The sequence below is a fragment of the Pithys albifrons genome, chromosome 16 (assembly GCF_047495875.1).
Source record: "Pithys albifrons albifrons isolate INPA30051 chromosome 16, PitAlb_v1, whole genome shotgun sequence".
Classification (NCBI taxonomy): domain Eukaryota; kingdom Metazoa; phylum Chordata; class Aves; order Passeriformes; family Thamnophilidae; genus Pithys; species Pithys albifrons.
The window spans coordinates 5,721,605-5,739,476 of record NC_092473.1 but is presented as its reverse complement, the minus strand read 5'-3'; the positions used below and the strand labels follow the sequence as shown (position 1 = coordinate 5,739,476).

Sequence of the window (17,872 nt, the reverse complement as noted above, 5' to 3'; positions counted from 1 at the left end):
GATAAGCAGATAAATGAGTTGCTGTGGCAAACTGCCCAGTTTATGGAGCAGGTTCTGTGTGGGCTGTTTCTCCTCAGCTATTTTTCCATCCATAAAGATATGTTGTACCTTTCTTTTATTTTCACATGGGGGTAACTGTCTCAGTGGGATGAAGTTTCCAATACTATTTACCTTATGGTCTGCTGTTGTTCATGTTTTTCAGTGTTCAGGAGTATAACTGCTTTGTTCTGTATAAGAACAGAACAGACATGTGATGTATTAATACCATTTTCCCCCCCTTCATTAGTTACATTGGCACAATTAAAATCCTGTCTGGCCATCCTGTGGTTTGTCAAAATGTCCTCTTTGGCCAGGCAGGCAGTGATGGGAATGCAAGGCAGCAGCAATACAGTGATTGATCAGTGTGATAAGTGATGGCTGCACTGTTACTGTCTGTCTAGTCATTGCTGCATATTTGTAGGCACAGCAGGGATGATGACTCTGCTTTCAGGAAGTTATCCCATCCCAGTTCATTTGTTGTCTCGTGTAGCATCATCTTCTGTGAGGGATTTGCAATTCCCAGTCAATAATGCCATAATTACTTGTTTCAGATGACAATTAGAGAGCAAGAGACTGCCATATAATACTGTTGGCTATTTTTTTAAGATGTAACGTTGGCTTCTTGCTCTTCAGTAAACAAATGTCTTTTCTCCTTTCTTTTTAAATTGCTAAGGAAAATTTTGGAAGCATTGAAGATCTTCAAACCGTGTCTCCCTAGCTAGAAGCCTGCTCACTTCCTATGCTCCTAACACTTCTCTTCCTTAGTCTGCAAGCTTGGCTCCTGCCTCCTGAAACTTCTCCAGAAGCCTTTTCGCTTTAAGACTGGGTCATTGTGCTTCTTAACTTTCTTGTTAAGGGTCTTACATTGCTGGATACACCTTTGGGCACCAGATCAAGTAATGAACCATGAAGAAAGAAAAGTAATAAATGAAACCCAAGTAAATTACCCACAATTTTGTTAATTTTGTAAAAACAAATGGCATGATACTTACACATCTTTGGTAGCAGTTATCTATACCTTGACATCAGTTCCAGTATCCTTTGGGTTTATGTACTTCCCTTTCCCTTTCTTCCCATTCCACTGGCCAAATAATCTCATTCTGTTACTTGTTTCATCCCTTTAAAATGTTTTAGGTGAACTGCTTTGGTTTTGGATGCTGTTTGAAAGGCAGCCACGCTACAGAAAGTGCTTGATACGTCTTCAGATTTTTCATTACAGCAACCTTGGACTGTCTTGGAGAAGTGAAACTGTGTAGAACACTTTTCATTTAATTGCTTTTCTCTTGAGTCCCTTTGTGCAATAAGTGGTGTTTTTATTCTAAATGCAGGTAGGGATTAGAGGCCAAATCATTTCTTACTTTAGAAAGCTGAGTTCTTTCAGAGCAAGTGTGGGGAAATTTTTGCTTTGAACACTTCTAATGGTTCAAAGACTACTGTAACCTAATTTCATTCCGATCATGGAGCTGGGAGCCTGTTTGGCTAATTTTGGGGTGTGTGGTTGTTTTGGTTTCATTTTTTGGTTTGAATGACTGTTTTTGTGTTTGGGTTTTGTTTGGATTTTTTTAAAACCCTGCCTCCTGGGAGTATTGCCTATTCATCTGGCTTTAGTAGCAGTGGTTTTCAGACTTTGGGAGAAGGAAAAAGCTGTTACAGCCACATGAAAAACAGTTCCACTGGTTCACTGGAGTGTGTGCAGCCACTTACAGGCACGTTCTGGGGAGCTCTTACTACAGAGTTAGGAACTAACCTGTTGCCATCATTTTTTTCTAGCTAGAGACAGACATTTGTTCTTCACATTATTCTAACTTTCTTGTTTGCTTTCAAGAATATTCTTGCTTTAAGGTTTTCTAAACGAGTCCCATCAGTGTCTTCTTTGCACTACGACAGTTGGGTAACTGCTCCAGAGTGCAGTGTTTGCTGCTTGCTTTAGGAATTTCTCAATTATGTATTTTGATATGCTGCCTAACAGTTACAAGGGCAACTTGCTGGTAGAAGAGGGAAAATTTATTATAGCATTTGAAGTCACATAATGTTTATTTATTATGACTTCTAGCAATGGTGGGGTTTTTAACTTTCATGCTATTATCCATGTCACACCTTAATTCTGAATTATGCACTGAAGTAAGCTTTTAGAGGTTTATTTGATTTATTTAAAATACTGATACATTGACAAATATTTATTTTTTTAAAAATCTTTTGAAGAGATTATAGTTTGTTCCACAATGGAAGAGCTGTTTGGGGTGGGTGCTGAGGAGCTGCCCCAGGGAGATATTACAGCTTTGAGTTCTGACACTGAGGTGCAAAGCTGGTTTTGGACTGTATGTTCTGCATGCAGTGAATATCCTTTGGTGATGTAATTTGACTGCTACAGGATGGACTTGACTCATTTTTCAGTGAGTTTTACATTCCCTGACTTTATTCTTCTGCCACCCTGTATTTTTGCTGAGAATGTTCCTTTTCTTAGTGTTTATTGCAGATTCACCCATTCACTGGAATTCACACACACACCCTCCATATCATCACATCTGTACATACTGTTGTATTTTTTTAAAAAAGTATTAGAAGACTCTTTTAAAACTTTGATGAAGGCTTTGTTTCTGGAATGTCCATTTAGTCCAGCAGCAGAGGAGAAAGTTGAGTGTTTTCAGCTTTCCCCCACTGAAGCAGAACCCTGCACATGAAGTTTGGTTCATGATACTCTTCAAGCTCCTGCCGGCAGTGAATGACTGACTGCCCTGGGGGCTGCTGGTGCTGCTCTGGGTGCAATTCCCCCCTCCTTTTGAGGATTGCTATGGCAATTCTGGTGGAAGTCTGTGCAAACTGACCATAGGGACTGTAAAAGCCCTCAGCACTGATGATTTCCATTGTGAGGTCGATGTGTGTGATAATTGTAACCAGGTTTGTAGTATCACTATTACTGCTCCGCTGTGGTCTCTCTAACCTCAAAAGGAAACAAATGTTTCCTAACCTGCTGGGGAGAAACTTCAGTTTCCCCTCTGTGGCAGCCAGGCCTAAAGCTAATGACAAGACATCACAGATAATCTTTCAGGCTTTGACTGCTTGGTGTGCTATGACTCATGACTGAAAGCTATTAAAGTTAGTGGTTCTTTGTCATCATTGTTCAAATAGTGATAGTTTGTGCCATAGTTGAATTGCTGCGATTGTGGAGACATTTTGTCCACGTGTGAGTGCAAGCATATGTGAGCAACTGAGCAACTGTGTCCTCCACCTTGAAGAGGGATCACATTCTGCAGTGCTCCTGTCTCAAAACAGGGTTTAAGTTATGCTGAAAGGCACATGAACTTGATAAAATCTTCTCTGTTTTCTCATTAATATGAAAAAGGTAGCAATTTTTGAGATTCCTTCCTTGTAGATTTGAATTACTGCAAACAGTAGAACAACATCTTTGAGTGACACTGAGTTCATATTACTAAACAGGCTGAATCCATTGGAACAGGGTTTTTTTAATAGTCTTTTTAAAGCATTGGTGCTATTTTTATTCTGATTGCTTAACAGTATGAGTATTTGAATATGATAATGTTGAGGTTATAGTCCATAACAACGACAGGTTTTTTTATCCTTTCTCTAAGGTCTGTCATTGCATGGCACAATTGTAGTTTCAGAGAATTTAGGCTTTTTTTTTTCCTTCTCTCCTCCCCTGCAGCAAGTGCAAAAACTGGTTTGATTTCAGGCTTTCATCTCAACACTTCAGTAACAGACTTAGTTAATGAGCAATGAGGAGTGTGCATCTGCAGAGTGTGCGCTTATATATGATCCAGTAATTTGTCTGTGTAAGGTGACTGGCACTTCTTAGCAGCTTCTCAGTCTGTGTTGCCATGCTCCAGTTCCATTCTGGTTGCATATCTCACTGTTTAGACCTGATTTCATTTCAGCATTTGTGATCTTTCAGTAAATAAGTGAAAGCTCTTTTTTTGCACAAACTCACTAGTATATCTAATTTTGGAAGTTGTCTTAATCTCCAGACTCAGACACTGCCTTGAAACTCTTCAATATGCATCTTTTGTTTATAATACAGGGGCATGGGCAGACAGAAAATATGATTTTAAATGTTTCAGAAGAAATAGTCATCGCTGTTTTTCATGTTGCTTTGCATTCCCTTTTGTAATGAAAGAATATCCACAAAGGTTTATGTGTTGCATTTTGGGGAGGTAGAAAACAACTTGAATGCTTTTCTCTAAAATTTTGCTATTGAAAGCTGTATTTGTTTCATATTTTTCAGTACTGTATTTAAGGAGTTAAAAACATTCCCTATTCATAACATCATGTCATACTTTGTTGTGATACTTCTTTAATTGATGTGGCTTGTGTTAACTTTCAGTTGATTAATAGACTGCATCTCTAATTTATTCCAGGGATATGATTAAAACTGGGTATTCTGGTCTGGGAATGGGCAGATGACATGACTGGAGTGATGTTGACACATTGTGGTTTAAGCTGCATTAAAGACAGCAGTGTCTTAAATAGCATGTTTGGTAGGAAGGTTTTCCTGGCCAGTGTGGACAGGTATTTTTTCTCTTTCTTAATCTTGTACTGTGTAATTTGAATAATTCTTTGGCATTGCTTCTGCTTGAGGCAAAGGAAAACATGTTTCTTAATTAAATCTTAGTATGATTTTACAGTTCTTCCCTATGAGCTCTTAGGACAACAGAGGAAAGCATAAATTACTGGGTTTCAATCCTATAGTAGAAAATACATTTTATCATAGTACTTGCTAGTACATCTGTTGAAAAGAGATTGTGTTTTGTTTGTGTAAAGGATTTGCTGTAATAGTTGGATTTTATTAGCAGTTGGATTTTTATTTATCCTTTGTTTACAGAAGCCAAAACCATTGACTGGTGTTATCTGGGTTCCATATCTGAAGCTGTACCACAAACTGTGTCGATATGTCAGGAAAAGCAGCAGGGACATTCATCATGGTTCATTTGTCTTATCATTAAGTAATAGCTCTCAGAAGCTGCTTCTGTTCAAGTGGATTGCTTTTACTGTGATCTCTCTGCATTTTCTCTCTCCTCTGTAACCATTCATACTTCTGGAGAATGTAAAGCAATATCATAGAAAGCTGTTTTCTTAGTTGAGTTCTCTCCCCACAAAACATGGTTATCAATGTTTAAATTCCCTGTTAAAAGTAACGTTTGGATGAGCTTTTAGTGAAGAACCAAAGTTTTCCTCAGGTGTTTGCTTCAGTTAGTTCCTAAATACCAAGTTGCACTGATGGTAACTTTGAAAAGGAAAAACAAACTTAAATTCTATACTTTAATTTAGCATAAGCAACTGTTGCATTGCTGAGGACCTGCTGTGTGCTCAGAGGGCTTCCTGCTTAGACTAGCACCACCCGGTTAAAAGGTTAAAATGTGGCAAAAAAAGAGGGCAGTGTATGGAAATGAACTTGGGGATCTTTCCTTCTTCACTTTTCGTGCTCTTGTGTTGCAGCAGTTCAGACCTGTTCTCCCCACAATTTTGTTGTAGTTAATCTTTATTTTCACTTGCTGTTCTGTGCTGCACTGTTGTTGTCAGTGCTCTTGGAGGCTCGTGCAGCTCTGCCACACAGGAGGCAATCTTCTTCTGCAAACCTTTTTCTAACAAAATCAAAACTTTAAGTCATTCTTGATTTTGCTTTTGTTCTAATTCTGAGAAATGAGAAAGGTGCACATGTTGTCATGGGTGCTGCATATTGAACACTTGAAACATCCCTTTTGCTCGTGCCTTGGTGAGATCTGCAGCACCCTGGTAAGCTCCGATAGCCATGTTGGAGTGTTGAGTTCGTGATCTGCACAGCTCTAATCCAGAAGGAAGTCTCTAACCTGATCTCTTTCTGTTTGTGGTGAGGGCAGAGGTTACGAGTTCTGAGGATTTACCAGAAGAGGAGTGCAGGGTGTGAAAGTATCTTGTGTGCTGTGAACCGGAATGAATGGAAAAGTGTGTTGTGCTTTAAGGAGAGGGAAGACCAACTGGTGACTGATCCTACTGCACTTCTCCCATGGCTTATCCTACTCTCTGTGAGCTCCTCGGCTTTCAAAAGACTTCAGTGGTGATCACACAGCGATTCCTGTTGTCGCTCGTGCTTGTCCCTTGTGTGCAGGAGACATTCAGTTGCAGTCCAGTAGAACACGAACGCCCAGGCTGGCTGGTTTTGTGCTTCTTGGCAGTTCTTGCAAATCCAGGCATCCCAGTCCCCGGGCATCCCTGCGTGCCCAGGGAGGCGGTGGGAGGGAGCTCGGCGGGGCCGGCGGCGGGAGCGGCTCTGTCCAGGGTGCTGACGGGCGAGGACACGGCCAGGCTGGTGCTCTTAGGTGGGATCGTGCCGTGTCCCCTGGGAACAGTTACCTGCATCCCTGGCTGCGCACACAGTCAGTAACTTGTGTGTAGCTTTGCATATAAAGCTCTTCTTGGTCACAGAAATCAGTGATCTTGGGGCTTTTGAGAGGTAGCAGAATATACAAGTTAATAGCAGGACTACTACAGCAGTAAGAAACTTATCAGACTCTTTAGAGTGTCTTTTGAGTAGTGTTTTGTCCTAAAATGTTCCTTAATTCTAAAGGATTTTCTTCCCAAGTTTTCCCAAGTAAGATTTAAACCTTATCGTTACATTTGATTAAAGGTTTAGGTTTTTTTCTTAATAAAATGGTAACATGGAAGAAATCTTAAAGTAGATTGTTAGTTTAGAAAGTCTGCTATTAGAAACTTGTATCTGTGTAAAAATCCAGAACACCAGAAAAAGTAATTCAAAAGTTTTTATTTAATGAGACTTGATTATGAGATGCTGACTGTAAGGCCATTTTGAAACTTAAAAATAAATTTATGATCTTCATATTTCACCTTAATGTGGACTTTTTTCTTCATTCATAAATATTCAGCTATTTGAAGAATTTTAGTTACACTCACACCAGTATAATTGTTGTGCTATAATTAAGGTAGATACTGTTCTGTGCAAGTGTGCATCTTTGGTGTGTCTCATAAGTGCTACCTGAGACAAAAATGTTAATTTCTGATTATTAATTAGCTAGCTAATTTTTACATGCTTTTTTTGTTTTAGCTGGAGATACAGATGATCCTCCAAGAATTACTCAAAATCCTGTCATTAATGGGAATGTAGCAATGGCTGACGGGCATAATAACACTGAAGAGGATATGGAAGATGGTAAGTAAATATTTGATAAAAGTAATGGTTTGTTTATCTTCTTTACTGTTATGATTTTGAGGATAAAATGGTCCATTTATTACCTATATGCTCTGAATTGCAGCTCATTAAAAACAAATGAAGCTGTCTGTAGTTGTGGCTGCTGGTTTTCTGTATAGGCATCCTTTTAAAATACTGTACAATAGGATTAGACTTCTGAGGACTTGGGATTTTTTTCCCATACTCTTTCTAGGTACTCATTTTAAAACTGCTGAAAGTGCTGCTGTCCATTGTTATGTTTTGTGACCATCCCTTTAAACATGCTGCAGGTGGGGCTTTGCTGAATGGTAGTTTTGTCAGTTGTGCAATTCCTTCAGGATGCTCAGAATCCTTATCTGTCCTGCTCTCTTGTCAGGTGGCAGCTGTGGTCTGGGTTTGTCTTTGTATGGTAAGTCAGTGGTGACTATTCCATTGATGAACATCTTTTTCCTTCAATTCTGTGGCACTTTTACTTGCAGATGTAAAGGAAGAAATAAGTATAGATGTTCTGTTAATAAAAGGGGACATATGTTTTTAAAGTATTTTTGTTGGTCAATTAAATGAAAATAAGGGTGTGCAGTTTTTTTCTGTTACAGGAGATGTGTCTGGGTTTATTTAAAGAAAGGTGACATTTGTAATTCTCTTGAAGTCTGTTTAGTGAGGAAAATGTGCAGTGATACTTCTTTTGTTTAGGAGGGTGGGGACTGCTCACTTTGAAGAACTAAATAAAATTGAGCTGGGAGGAGAGAGGCAACCCATGAATGGGATTTGTTCCACTCCAATTTCATATTCCTTGCTGTCTTGTGAGATACATTCAGGACTAGGCATAAACATTTAGTTAGATTTGTGCAAAAACGATGAGTGATTTTTTTGAGAAAAATCAGTGTGTGAGATAAAAGGTCCAAAACATTCTTACTTTCTTGTATTTAAGGAACATAGAACACTGATAGAAAATAGTAATGTTGCATGAAGAGAATAGGGTTTAAATTCAGGACAAAAACCCCTCATGGTTGAATCACCTCTGTATCATTGGCAAAGATAGTTTCCTATGATCAGAGTCTCACAGTAAAATAAAAATGTGTTCTGCATAGCCTATGAATTTTATTTGTGTGATTACCTAATCTCATTTAGGGCTTTGATTTATTGCTCAGAGTAACTAGCTGAGAATGAAACAGAGAATCCTATTCTTACCAAAAGCTGTTATAAAAGATGTTAAATGTCTTTGTCAGGCCATGGTATTTGGAGGGTGGCAAGAGAAGATCATGTGGATTGGCACTGACTGGCAAGGACACCTCTGTTTAACTTATATTCTAAGTAGTGATGTTTATAGACAGAAAGCCAGTACATAACATTGGTCAATTAGGAAAAAAAATGTGTCCATTAGTTGGTCTGTGTATACTTGTACAAATTAGACAAAAGGGACTTAGGCTATGTCAGGGCTGATAAGTAATCAGATATACACCTCTTCATTCAGAATCACATGGACCTTTTAACCAAAAAAACACCACTGTAAAGTTTCTGTCAATTGCCAACTGTTCACCTTCTCTCAGAACTGGATATGAAGGCAGGGAGAAAGTACCTGAAGGTATCTGTTGAAAGGCCTGTGAAAGCTTCTCATGCCTTGGTGGACTTTCAGCCTGGTCAGGAGCTTTGGCTCACTCTACTGTGGGACATAATTCAGGATTCAAATGTGATTATTAAGCAATACTCTTAATAGTTCCTCATTATCATTTGAATAAGGAGTGTCTGGCTACATCTTGGTTCTGTTCTGGCTGTGCATTGACACAGATAGAAAGTGGTGCTATTGCAAAATGTTAGAATTGCAAAAACATTCCTGAAGAATTGCATCACGTAAGTGGATGATGCCTCTTTTCCAAGTCCTATAAATCAGATTAGTTGCTTGCTGTTGCATTATTTACACACAATTGCAGTTGCTCTCTTGCTGTTTGTGCTCTTGCTATCCCCATTTGCAGCATGATGTGTGTGTGTGTAATGGACAGCTTGGAGATTCAAAAGATGAGAAAATCAGGGAGACATGGGCTTCTCTGATAAACATGCAGTTTTCCTTTGCTGTTGTTCATGGCAAGTGGTGTCAGGCTGAGCTGATACAGAATGCATGAAGAGAATTTAGATACCCCTTGAGTGAAATCACTGAGTTTAATGGTTCCTGTGATAGAGGTGAACAGTGAGATGAGAGGTTGATGCTTGCAGCTGGATCACAGAAACCAGCTTTCTGATGATTTTCTGAGTTCAAGAAACTTTTGAGGTGATTCTGTTCTTCCAGTTTAGCACATAAAGAAATGACTGATAGGACTGGGGGGGCAAAGTGCAGCTCTCATCCATCCCCTTTGCTTGGCAAGCAGCCACAGGCATTGTGAGGCACAGGGAGCAGGGGCTGCACTGGACCACCAGCAGGACTTTCAGATAAGGCTGTGTTCTCTCAAACACAGTGACTTGTACCTGTTGTTGCTCTGTATGATGTCTTGGCAATTAAAAACGACCAGCTGAAGGAATGTGGTGTGCTTTGTAAGGAGAGTGACTTAATGAACCAGGCTTTGTGAGCTGGAATAGCAGCTTCTACAGCTAAAGTGAAAAATAATAAGATTCTAATTGAATTTTGGTCGCAAGTGCATCAGTATTCAAAACAGCAAACAGAATAAATTCTCTTAGAAGTTAAAGTTCAAACAGAAGGTCCCAAGCTAAACATAAACTCCCAGCTTTGCAATTACCTCCTGAAGTCCCATTTCTGTGAAAAATTGCAGAGGCTGGGGGGCCTTCAGAAGCATCAGTCTTAGCCATATGCTGGTATTGCATGCTGTATTTGGATCATTATTAAAATATTCATAGAATATTCAGTCAGTTTCCTCATTAATAATGCAGGTTCAGAATATTTTAATAACCTCAGTGCAACTTAATGGTAGCAAAATTTGCTAATAGAATAAAGAAATCTGCTTGTCTCAAAAGTATAAACATTTCAATAGGTGCTTCAGTCTTAAAATGGATCATATTCAGTATTTTGATCTCTGATTTGAACGATTTTTGTTGTATCAAGATGCTGATTGTGGCATTCATCTCATCAGTGAAAAAATCTTTTCCACATAGCAAATACAATCTGTTGCATGTAACTTTGTCAGGCACTGTCAGCTGGGTGTGTTCTTTCTACGTTGTGTTCAGGATCATGTGTTAGATTTGTAGTTTGGGGATTTATAGACGTCTAACTTGCCACTTACTACTAAATTATCCTGCTGCCAATTGCAGTCTTTTACTGGAAACTGGTGGACATGTTTGTGATGGCGAAAAAAGGTTTTATTTGTTGATGTGCTCAGAAAAATTGTCATGTTTGCTGTGTAAACTGCATTTTAATCGATTATACTTGCTAAAAAATGGGCTTTCTAGAAGGAAAGGAAGGTTATTGTTTTTAAAGAAACTTCTATTTTAGGGTTGACCTGTGTTATGAGGCTGCATTTTTGTGGAGTACTTCCTAGTGGTTGCTGAAATATTTTACAGAGAAGAGCGTTCTTCCCTGGTTGAGGTCTCTTGCACAGGTTTTCCTGAAAAGAAATCAAGAAATACAGGCAAACTTTCTCTGAAGCATCTGCAGATGCTGCGTGGGCTGCGTTTTTTAGCTGACGCTGTAGCAGCACTGCTGCATCCTTGTACTGAAGTGCTCTGAAAGCTGCATCCAAAGAGGCAGAAACCAAACTTGGCTCCATTTTTTTGGAAGCTTGGACTGTGCTCAGAAGCACTGATCTTACTGTGAGTAGGGAGGAAGACTTGAACTGGTTTGAGATACATGTGACAGAAGACTGATTTTTAGATTGTTAAGCATGTTACAGATTGGTTTATCCTGCCTGCAAACCAAGTCTGAGAGTGTACAGCTCCTCTGGCTACAGCTTGTCTGGCTTTTGGTTGCAGACCACCAGCTCTCTACTCTGTCAACAGAGAGTGAGTAGTGACAAGGGTAGAGAACTGTTTTTAAGTAAGTGATAGACTACTATTTAACTACACTTACATGTAGGGAAAAAGCAGAAAGCAACCCTTTGAACTCTTGTGATGCTGAGGAAGCTGGCAGCACTGGGGTAACACCAAGGAAGGTCAGTGCAGGTGTAGAGGGCAAAGGAAGCTGGTTTGGACTGTACTACTGTCACGAGACGGTTGGGAATGCTTAGGGCTGTCAGGCCATACACAAATTAGATCAGCTGGGTTGCTGTTCAGAAGTAGGACAAATGCTTGAAAGCTGTTTCGCAAGGGAGAAGAATGAAATCTGTCAAAGCTGCCTGGCAGCTGTGGATAAAACTTGTTCATTTTCTGTATTGAACTTCATAATCTTTACATTGTTGCATGTGGTAATCAAGAGTGTTGAGAAAAAATGGTTCAATACTGTCTCTGGTGCCATGCCAAGCTGAGTGAACCACTACTGTCCATGCACAGAAAGAACACCTTGGTTGTATAGTGTGTGCCTTGCCACAATTTCACAATGCAGTTTCTAGTTTGGTGGTGTTGTACCTCAGTGCTTTTTCATTTCAGGTGTCACTGCATGTGTGGCACATCTTCAATTCTGCATCCCTGTGGGTGGTATGAGAATAGCCACAAGTGCTGCCTGTTGCCCTCTGTGCTGTTGGGACCTCCTCACACCCAGCAGCAAACCAAACCATGTTGCACAAGTGGCAGGCTGCAACCACGGAAGAGCATCTTGTGCATCCCTGCCCTGTAGAGTTGCTGGGATAAGTTGCAGTTATTTCTTCCCTGTGTGCAATATGAGGCACGTCACAGTAAAGAGAGCCCAGCCCTGTGCCTTGCTGAAGCTGTCACAGTCGCCAGCACCCTGTTATAGCTGTGTACAACAGAAGCACAACAGATTGTGGTATATGAAGAACTGGCTATGTGGGAAGAAGGCAAAATTACTTTAATTGTGTGTGTCAAAATAAGCTCTTTAAAAGAAGAAGTGTCTCATTTAACTTCGTTTTAGACCATTAAAAATCTCTAAGGCTTTGCCTACCACAGAGAGCGCAGGACCCTACTCTTGAGCTATTCTTCAGCAAACTGATAGGAGATTTTTTAAAAAAATACAGCACGGTTCATTCTGTTTTGAAAATACACTGTTGCAAGACAAAAAACCTAAGTGGTGACTTGGTATCAACAGGGCATTTGAAAAGATTGTGTGAAAATCCTTTCTGCGTGTGGGTTCATGCAGGGAGCCGACTTAAACTGGGCTGTGTGATGGTACACAAAAACAGTTATGAGTGGACTGTGATTTAATTGTAAAGTGTTTCATGTCTGTCTTGCTGCCCTGCTGCTTTAGAAGAAGGAGCTTGACCAGTAACAAATTCTAGTGCTAAAGAAGTGTTTAAGGAAATGATGTGCAATAGGAACAGTTTCAGTGCTCCAATTGCCTGAATGGTGTTACAGTGTTTTTCAAAATGAAAAAGTTGAAACTTAAGTAATAAAGTAGTTCAGTGCCTCTTTGGAATGGGGGTGTTTTTGTTGCTTCCAATATTCCACTACATCAAACATGCTCACATTGCATAATTTTTGAAAATGGCATTTTAGAGTGAAGAAACACCAGTTTTTTCAAATTACTCTCTGTGTGTTACAGATACAAGTTGGCGATCAGAAGCAACGTTTCAGTTTACAGTCGAACGCTTCAACAGGTTGAGCGAGTCAGTTCTCAGTCCTCCCTGCTTTGTACGGAATCTGCCATGGAAAATCATGGTTATGCCACGACTCTACCCGGACAGACCACACCAAAAAAGTGTAGGATTCTTCCTGCAATGCAATGCTGAATCCGATTCCACGTAAGATCCTTTATTATACAAGACCTCACTTGATACTGGATAGTCTATTGCAAGAAATACGAACATGTACAAAAAATATTTTACCTAGTTATCTGCAACAGGAAAGAATTCCTGCAAAGGTTTGAGTACTTTTTCCTCCCATCTTTCTAAATCTTGAAGCAAGCGTAATCCGCTCTTTAGGATGAGCTGAAAGTACCTTCTGTAGCTACAAGTTTGTGGTAGAGTTGAGATACATTTCTGTTTGATTGCTGGGGGGAAGTTCTTGACTGACAGTTTTCTTGGAATGGGAAACATTCTGAGTTTATGTCAAATGGAGGTGGTACTGGAGCTTCTCTAACCCTGCTGAGCTATAAATCCTGTGAAGCGTGTGAGCAGATAAGTGCTACCCGTGGAGGTAGAGCAGGGTGTGAGACTCATCAAGAGAGACATGAACACATACGTGTTCTTGGAGTCCTGCATGCAAAATAAAATTGCTTATCTTTGAACACTTTTTAAAATAATACAAAAGTTTTAAAAGAAAACTGTGTTTCTGGGGAATTTCTGCAACTTACCCTTCTAGAGTGCAGACCCCCCAGGTGTCCTTTCCAGTGGGTAACTCCATTCTTGCACTGAATCTCACAAAGCTTGTCGTTCACTCTGAATAGTAAGCTGCTCTTTTTCATCGTTTTGTCATTTAGAAGGTGAGCACTCAGGGCAGGATGTAAAGAAAAAAGTTGCAAGTGTATTAACAAGCCAGAGGAGAAGGGATTCATATGCAAGTAGTCACAGTAAAAGGATAATTTGATCTTCAGCTGTACCAACCAAAGTGTAGCTGGTGGAGCTGAACACACAGCAATGCCACTGTGTGAGTCAGTGATAAGACCTTGTCTGAGCTGATCTGCAGATTTCTGATTGTCTTACACAAGTGGGGTGATTTGGAACAGGAACGGTCATAAAGAAGTGCTGTTGAGACAACTGGTGTTGAGGATTTTATCTTGGGGGAGGGAGGGTAGAAGCAACACTTCCTGTCCTTGGCCAGAGGCTGCTGAGATACCACCTGAGATACCTCTGTGGATACTTAAGAGCACTTCAAGTTGGCTCATCCACCTGCCTTAAGGCAGATCAGAACTAGTTCACCTCAGAAATCCATCAGCTTCTTAAACCTCTGTTACCTGCAATTGCCTGACAGTACTTTATTAACAACACTGATGCCCTAAGAAAAATTTTCATTCCAAGTTCACATTCATAATGTGGCTTCAGAAAGCCCCAGAGGTTCATGCTCTCAATAACTGTTAACCAAATCTTAACATCTAATGAGGAAAAAAGTTCCAACGTGTGAAAGTAATGTACCAGAAATCCTTAACAAAAAAATTATGCTAATGACTATAATAAGCTTGGCTTTGAATAGGTTTCAAGTGTTTCTTCTGTATTTATAGGTCATGGTCCTGTCATGCACAAGCAGTTCTCAAGATAATAAACTACAAGGATGATGAAAAATCATTCAGTCGTCGTATTAGTCACTTGTTCTTTCATAAGGAGAATGACTGGGGCTTTTCCAACTTCATGGCCTGGAGTGTAAGTAATTGGACATGTATTAATCTATTGCTAGATAGGAGCAGTTCTATACTTGTACTCCTGCATACTGAGATGCCAATTAAAAAGGGTATTTTTTCCAAGCTGTTATTTTTTGTATCATTGCTGAGGATTGCTTTTCAATTTCTTAAAAATTTCAGTACTAAGTTTTTGTAGAGTGCTTTTACTTACATGGTAATTTAAATATTCCCTCATTATTTTCTGCATATCTGAGTGCTTGTGTTTTGTTTCCACTGTGTGATAGTCAATGGCATTCTGAAGCAACATCAATTTGTTTGCATTTCCATGTGTTCACTGTGTATGTGCATGGATGTTTAATACCCTAGTAATACTACTAAGGTTTATCTTGAATTGTGACAGCTTTTTAAGCATTTGCAAAGATTTTGGAGTATTATCCAGAAGAAGCAGAACTTTTGGTTACCAGTTTAGGTATCACTGAAAACTGAAAAACTACTGCAAAATCTTAAAAGGCAGGAGCAAGTTTCCTGTATTGAGATACTAAAAAAGGATTAAAATATATTAAGCTGTTTTGGTGTCCTTCAGTTTATTATTACTGATATCTGAGGGTGGAAATTAGAAATTGATGTCTAACAGGATGCTTCACTACAGTTGCAGGCTGCACTTTTCATGTTCCTGTGTCATTCCTGTTTTACAGGAAGTTACTGATCCTGAAAAAGGCTTTATAGAAGAGGACAAAGTTACTTTTGAAGTTTATGTTCAAGCAGATGCTCCACATGGAGTGGCGTAAGTACCTTTGACTAAAACCAAATAAAATTCATAATTCTAATGTTTTTATGTTGCTTGAGGTTGTTCAAGTATTTTGTCTTATTACCATTTGTAGCTCTCATCAGTCATGCTTTGTCACTTCTAACTGATGAATTCTCACATGGCAATCATAGAGATTTTTGTATAGTTTAAATTTGTTTGTGTGAGTCAGCATAATGCTGTGGAACCTCAGCTTCTGTCTGAGTTGATTTCTGGTTTAACACCTGCAATTCTGGCCTCAACATTTGTGATCTTGGAGCTGATGGGGGTGTCAAGATGCAATCAAGTGGCTTTGCTGTCTAACTTGCCTTGGTTTGCAGGTGTTGTAAAACTTCTCCATCTGAGTTGTTCTACTTCACGACACTTGTAAACAAAGTGCTTGTACTGAAATGGAAACTTGCACTTAAAAGTGCAGCTCTGGGTTCCAGCACACTTAACACAGTACATCATTTTTCTTCCATATAGAACATATTTAAAGAGAAAAACAAAAAATCACAAAGCATTAATTGCAGACTGTTGTTACTGGCAGGCAGTAGTGAAATGTATTTATTTGAACCTTCTGTAGCAGTGAAAGAGTAGCTGATATCTACGAGCAGCAGTACCTTAGAACAAATGGTCTTTATAGTTAATACAGAACTATCTTGTTTTAAACCACTAACTGTTTTCTAGGTGGGATTCAAAGAAACACACAGGATATGTTGGCTTAAAGAACCAGGGAGCAACTTGTTACATGAACAGTTTGTTACAGACTTTATTTTTCACAAATCAGCTACGAAAGGTAAGGTGAAAGAAAATGAGCTTGCTAATTGAAATACCCAATGTCATAAGTGCTTTAAAACTGGTGTGTTCCTTTTGCCTCCTTTATCCTTTTAGAAAAGTTGCAGCTTTCATGGTGATGCAAATCTTCCTGGAGGCTGAGGAAATTTGTAGTTTGTAGAACATAAGCTTTTATCTTTTATGGAAGCAGGCAGAGCACACCTGGTGAAGGCCTGAGCTTGAGGGGTGTTTCTCTGACAGTATTGTATGTTAATGTTGCTAGAAACTGCTGGGGGGAGGGAAAGGGATGACTGCATCTTGCAGATGAAAGTTGAAAGTCATTTCCCTTTTTTGAAATAGTTAAAATAGGAAAGTCAGTTATGGCTTCTCAGCTCATAAACAGTGTAAAAAGATCCACCCGCACGACATTTGTTCCATCTTGTAATTTATATTACACAGCTCAATTTTCTGTTATGGTTAACATCTTTGTAGTGGTGGGAGGCATTAGAGTTTCTGTAGTTTAAACTAATTTTATGTTTGCTTGATTGATGATTTTTATAAAATATACTAGATAATGTATCATTTTAAAACAGGGCAGTACCCTTAATGGGATTAAAAACATAAGTGATGACTTAATATTGGAGATGGTTGTCTAAAGAAGGGGATATACCTGGTAAAAAGAGTAACTTGACACTATTTGTTTATTGGAGTGTCCTATTGATCCTAAATCATCTTCTGCCTATTTCTGTATGCCTTGTAGTGAAAATGAACTGTTCTAATTTAGGTTTTCTTTTGTGTAGACTAGTTGTTACATTTTGGTTAAACTTTCTTTTCCCTTTTTTAATGTACCTGCTTTTCACTACCTCAATTTCTCACCATCTTATTACTTACATCACTGTGGCCTGCAAGAGTCCCAATTGGCATTTCCTTTTTTCTCCTTTGGAATACGGTGTTTACTCTGAAATGCTGCAAATAGTAACACTTCAAACTCCAGTAGATTGTAACTGAGATCTTACCAGTGTCATGGACAAGAAATAAATTCTGGACTTGTTTTACATGATGCCCCTGTTTCTTTTTGCAGAGGTATAATTCACTTGTTCAGGTTTTCATTCATTATAATGCCTGTTCTTTTTGCTCAGCTCATAACTCATACTGTTTGTGCATTTTATGGTTTTGGGCAACTTCACTTTCCTATTCAGAGAAAAAACTGGTTTTGTAATGACTCCGTCTAATCCAATTGAGTAGTTTGTTTTAACAGTCTTGTAGTCCGTAAATCAATATGTACCATGAAGTGATCTTGTTCTGTGGAAAAGAAATTCTTTTTGATACAGATTTGTTTCAACTGAACTAATCTTTTCAGGCATTTCCCTGCACTTTCAGCCCTAAAATAAATAGCAGCTTTTCCAGAGTGTTAATATCTGGATAGTGGCTGTATGAGGAAGCTTGCTTTACTAGCTGGTAGCTGCAGCTTCCTTTAAGGAAGTGTTCCTGAACATCTGCTGGAATGCCACTGGTACAGATGAGGAGGAATCAGCGGCTATCTTATCTGAAAAAAAGTATTTTTTACATTTTGTTTTCATTTTGAGCAAACTTGTTGATCTTAAAACTGAGTAAAATAAAATGTGCAGCATCCTCAGATTGCTTCTCACCATATCCATAATTTCTGTGAATCCTCCTTACTCAGAAGAAATAAAGATTTCTATTGCTGTTATTTAGAGCTTTGTTCCCAGAGAAGCTGCTGTCAGGAACTGATTTGGGGAAGCAGTGA

The 17,872-nt window shown here is 39.1% G+C and overlaps 1 protein-coding gene across 1 annotated transcript in view; it reads left to right on the top strand.

Moving 5' to 3' along the window:
* The window catches only part of USP7 (ubiquitin specific peptidase 7), a 69,777-nt gene that overhangs the window by 23,206 nt on the left and 28,699 nt on the right, over nt 1-17,872 (top strand). The window contains exons 2-6 of the mRNA XM_071571580.1: nt 7,094-7,198; nt 12,813-13,011; nt 14,427-14,565; nt 15,239-15,327; nt 16,018-16,126. Coding sequence (XP_071427681.1) covers nt 7,094-7,198; nt 12,813-13,011; nt 14,427-14,565; nt 15,239-15,327; nt 16,018-16,126 — 641 coding nt within the window. The remainder of the gene's footprint in view (nt 1-7,093; nt 7,199-12,812; nt 13,012-14,426; nt 14,566-15,238; nt 15,328-16,017; nt 16,127-17,872) is intronic.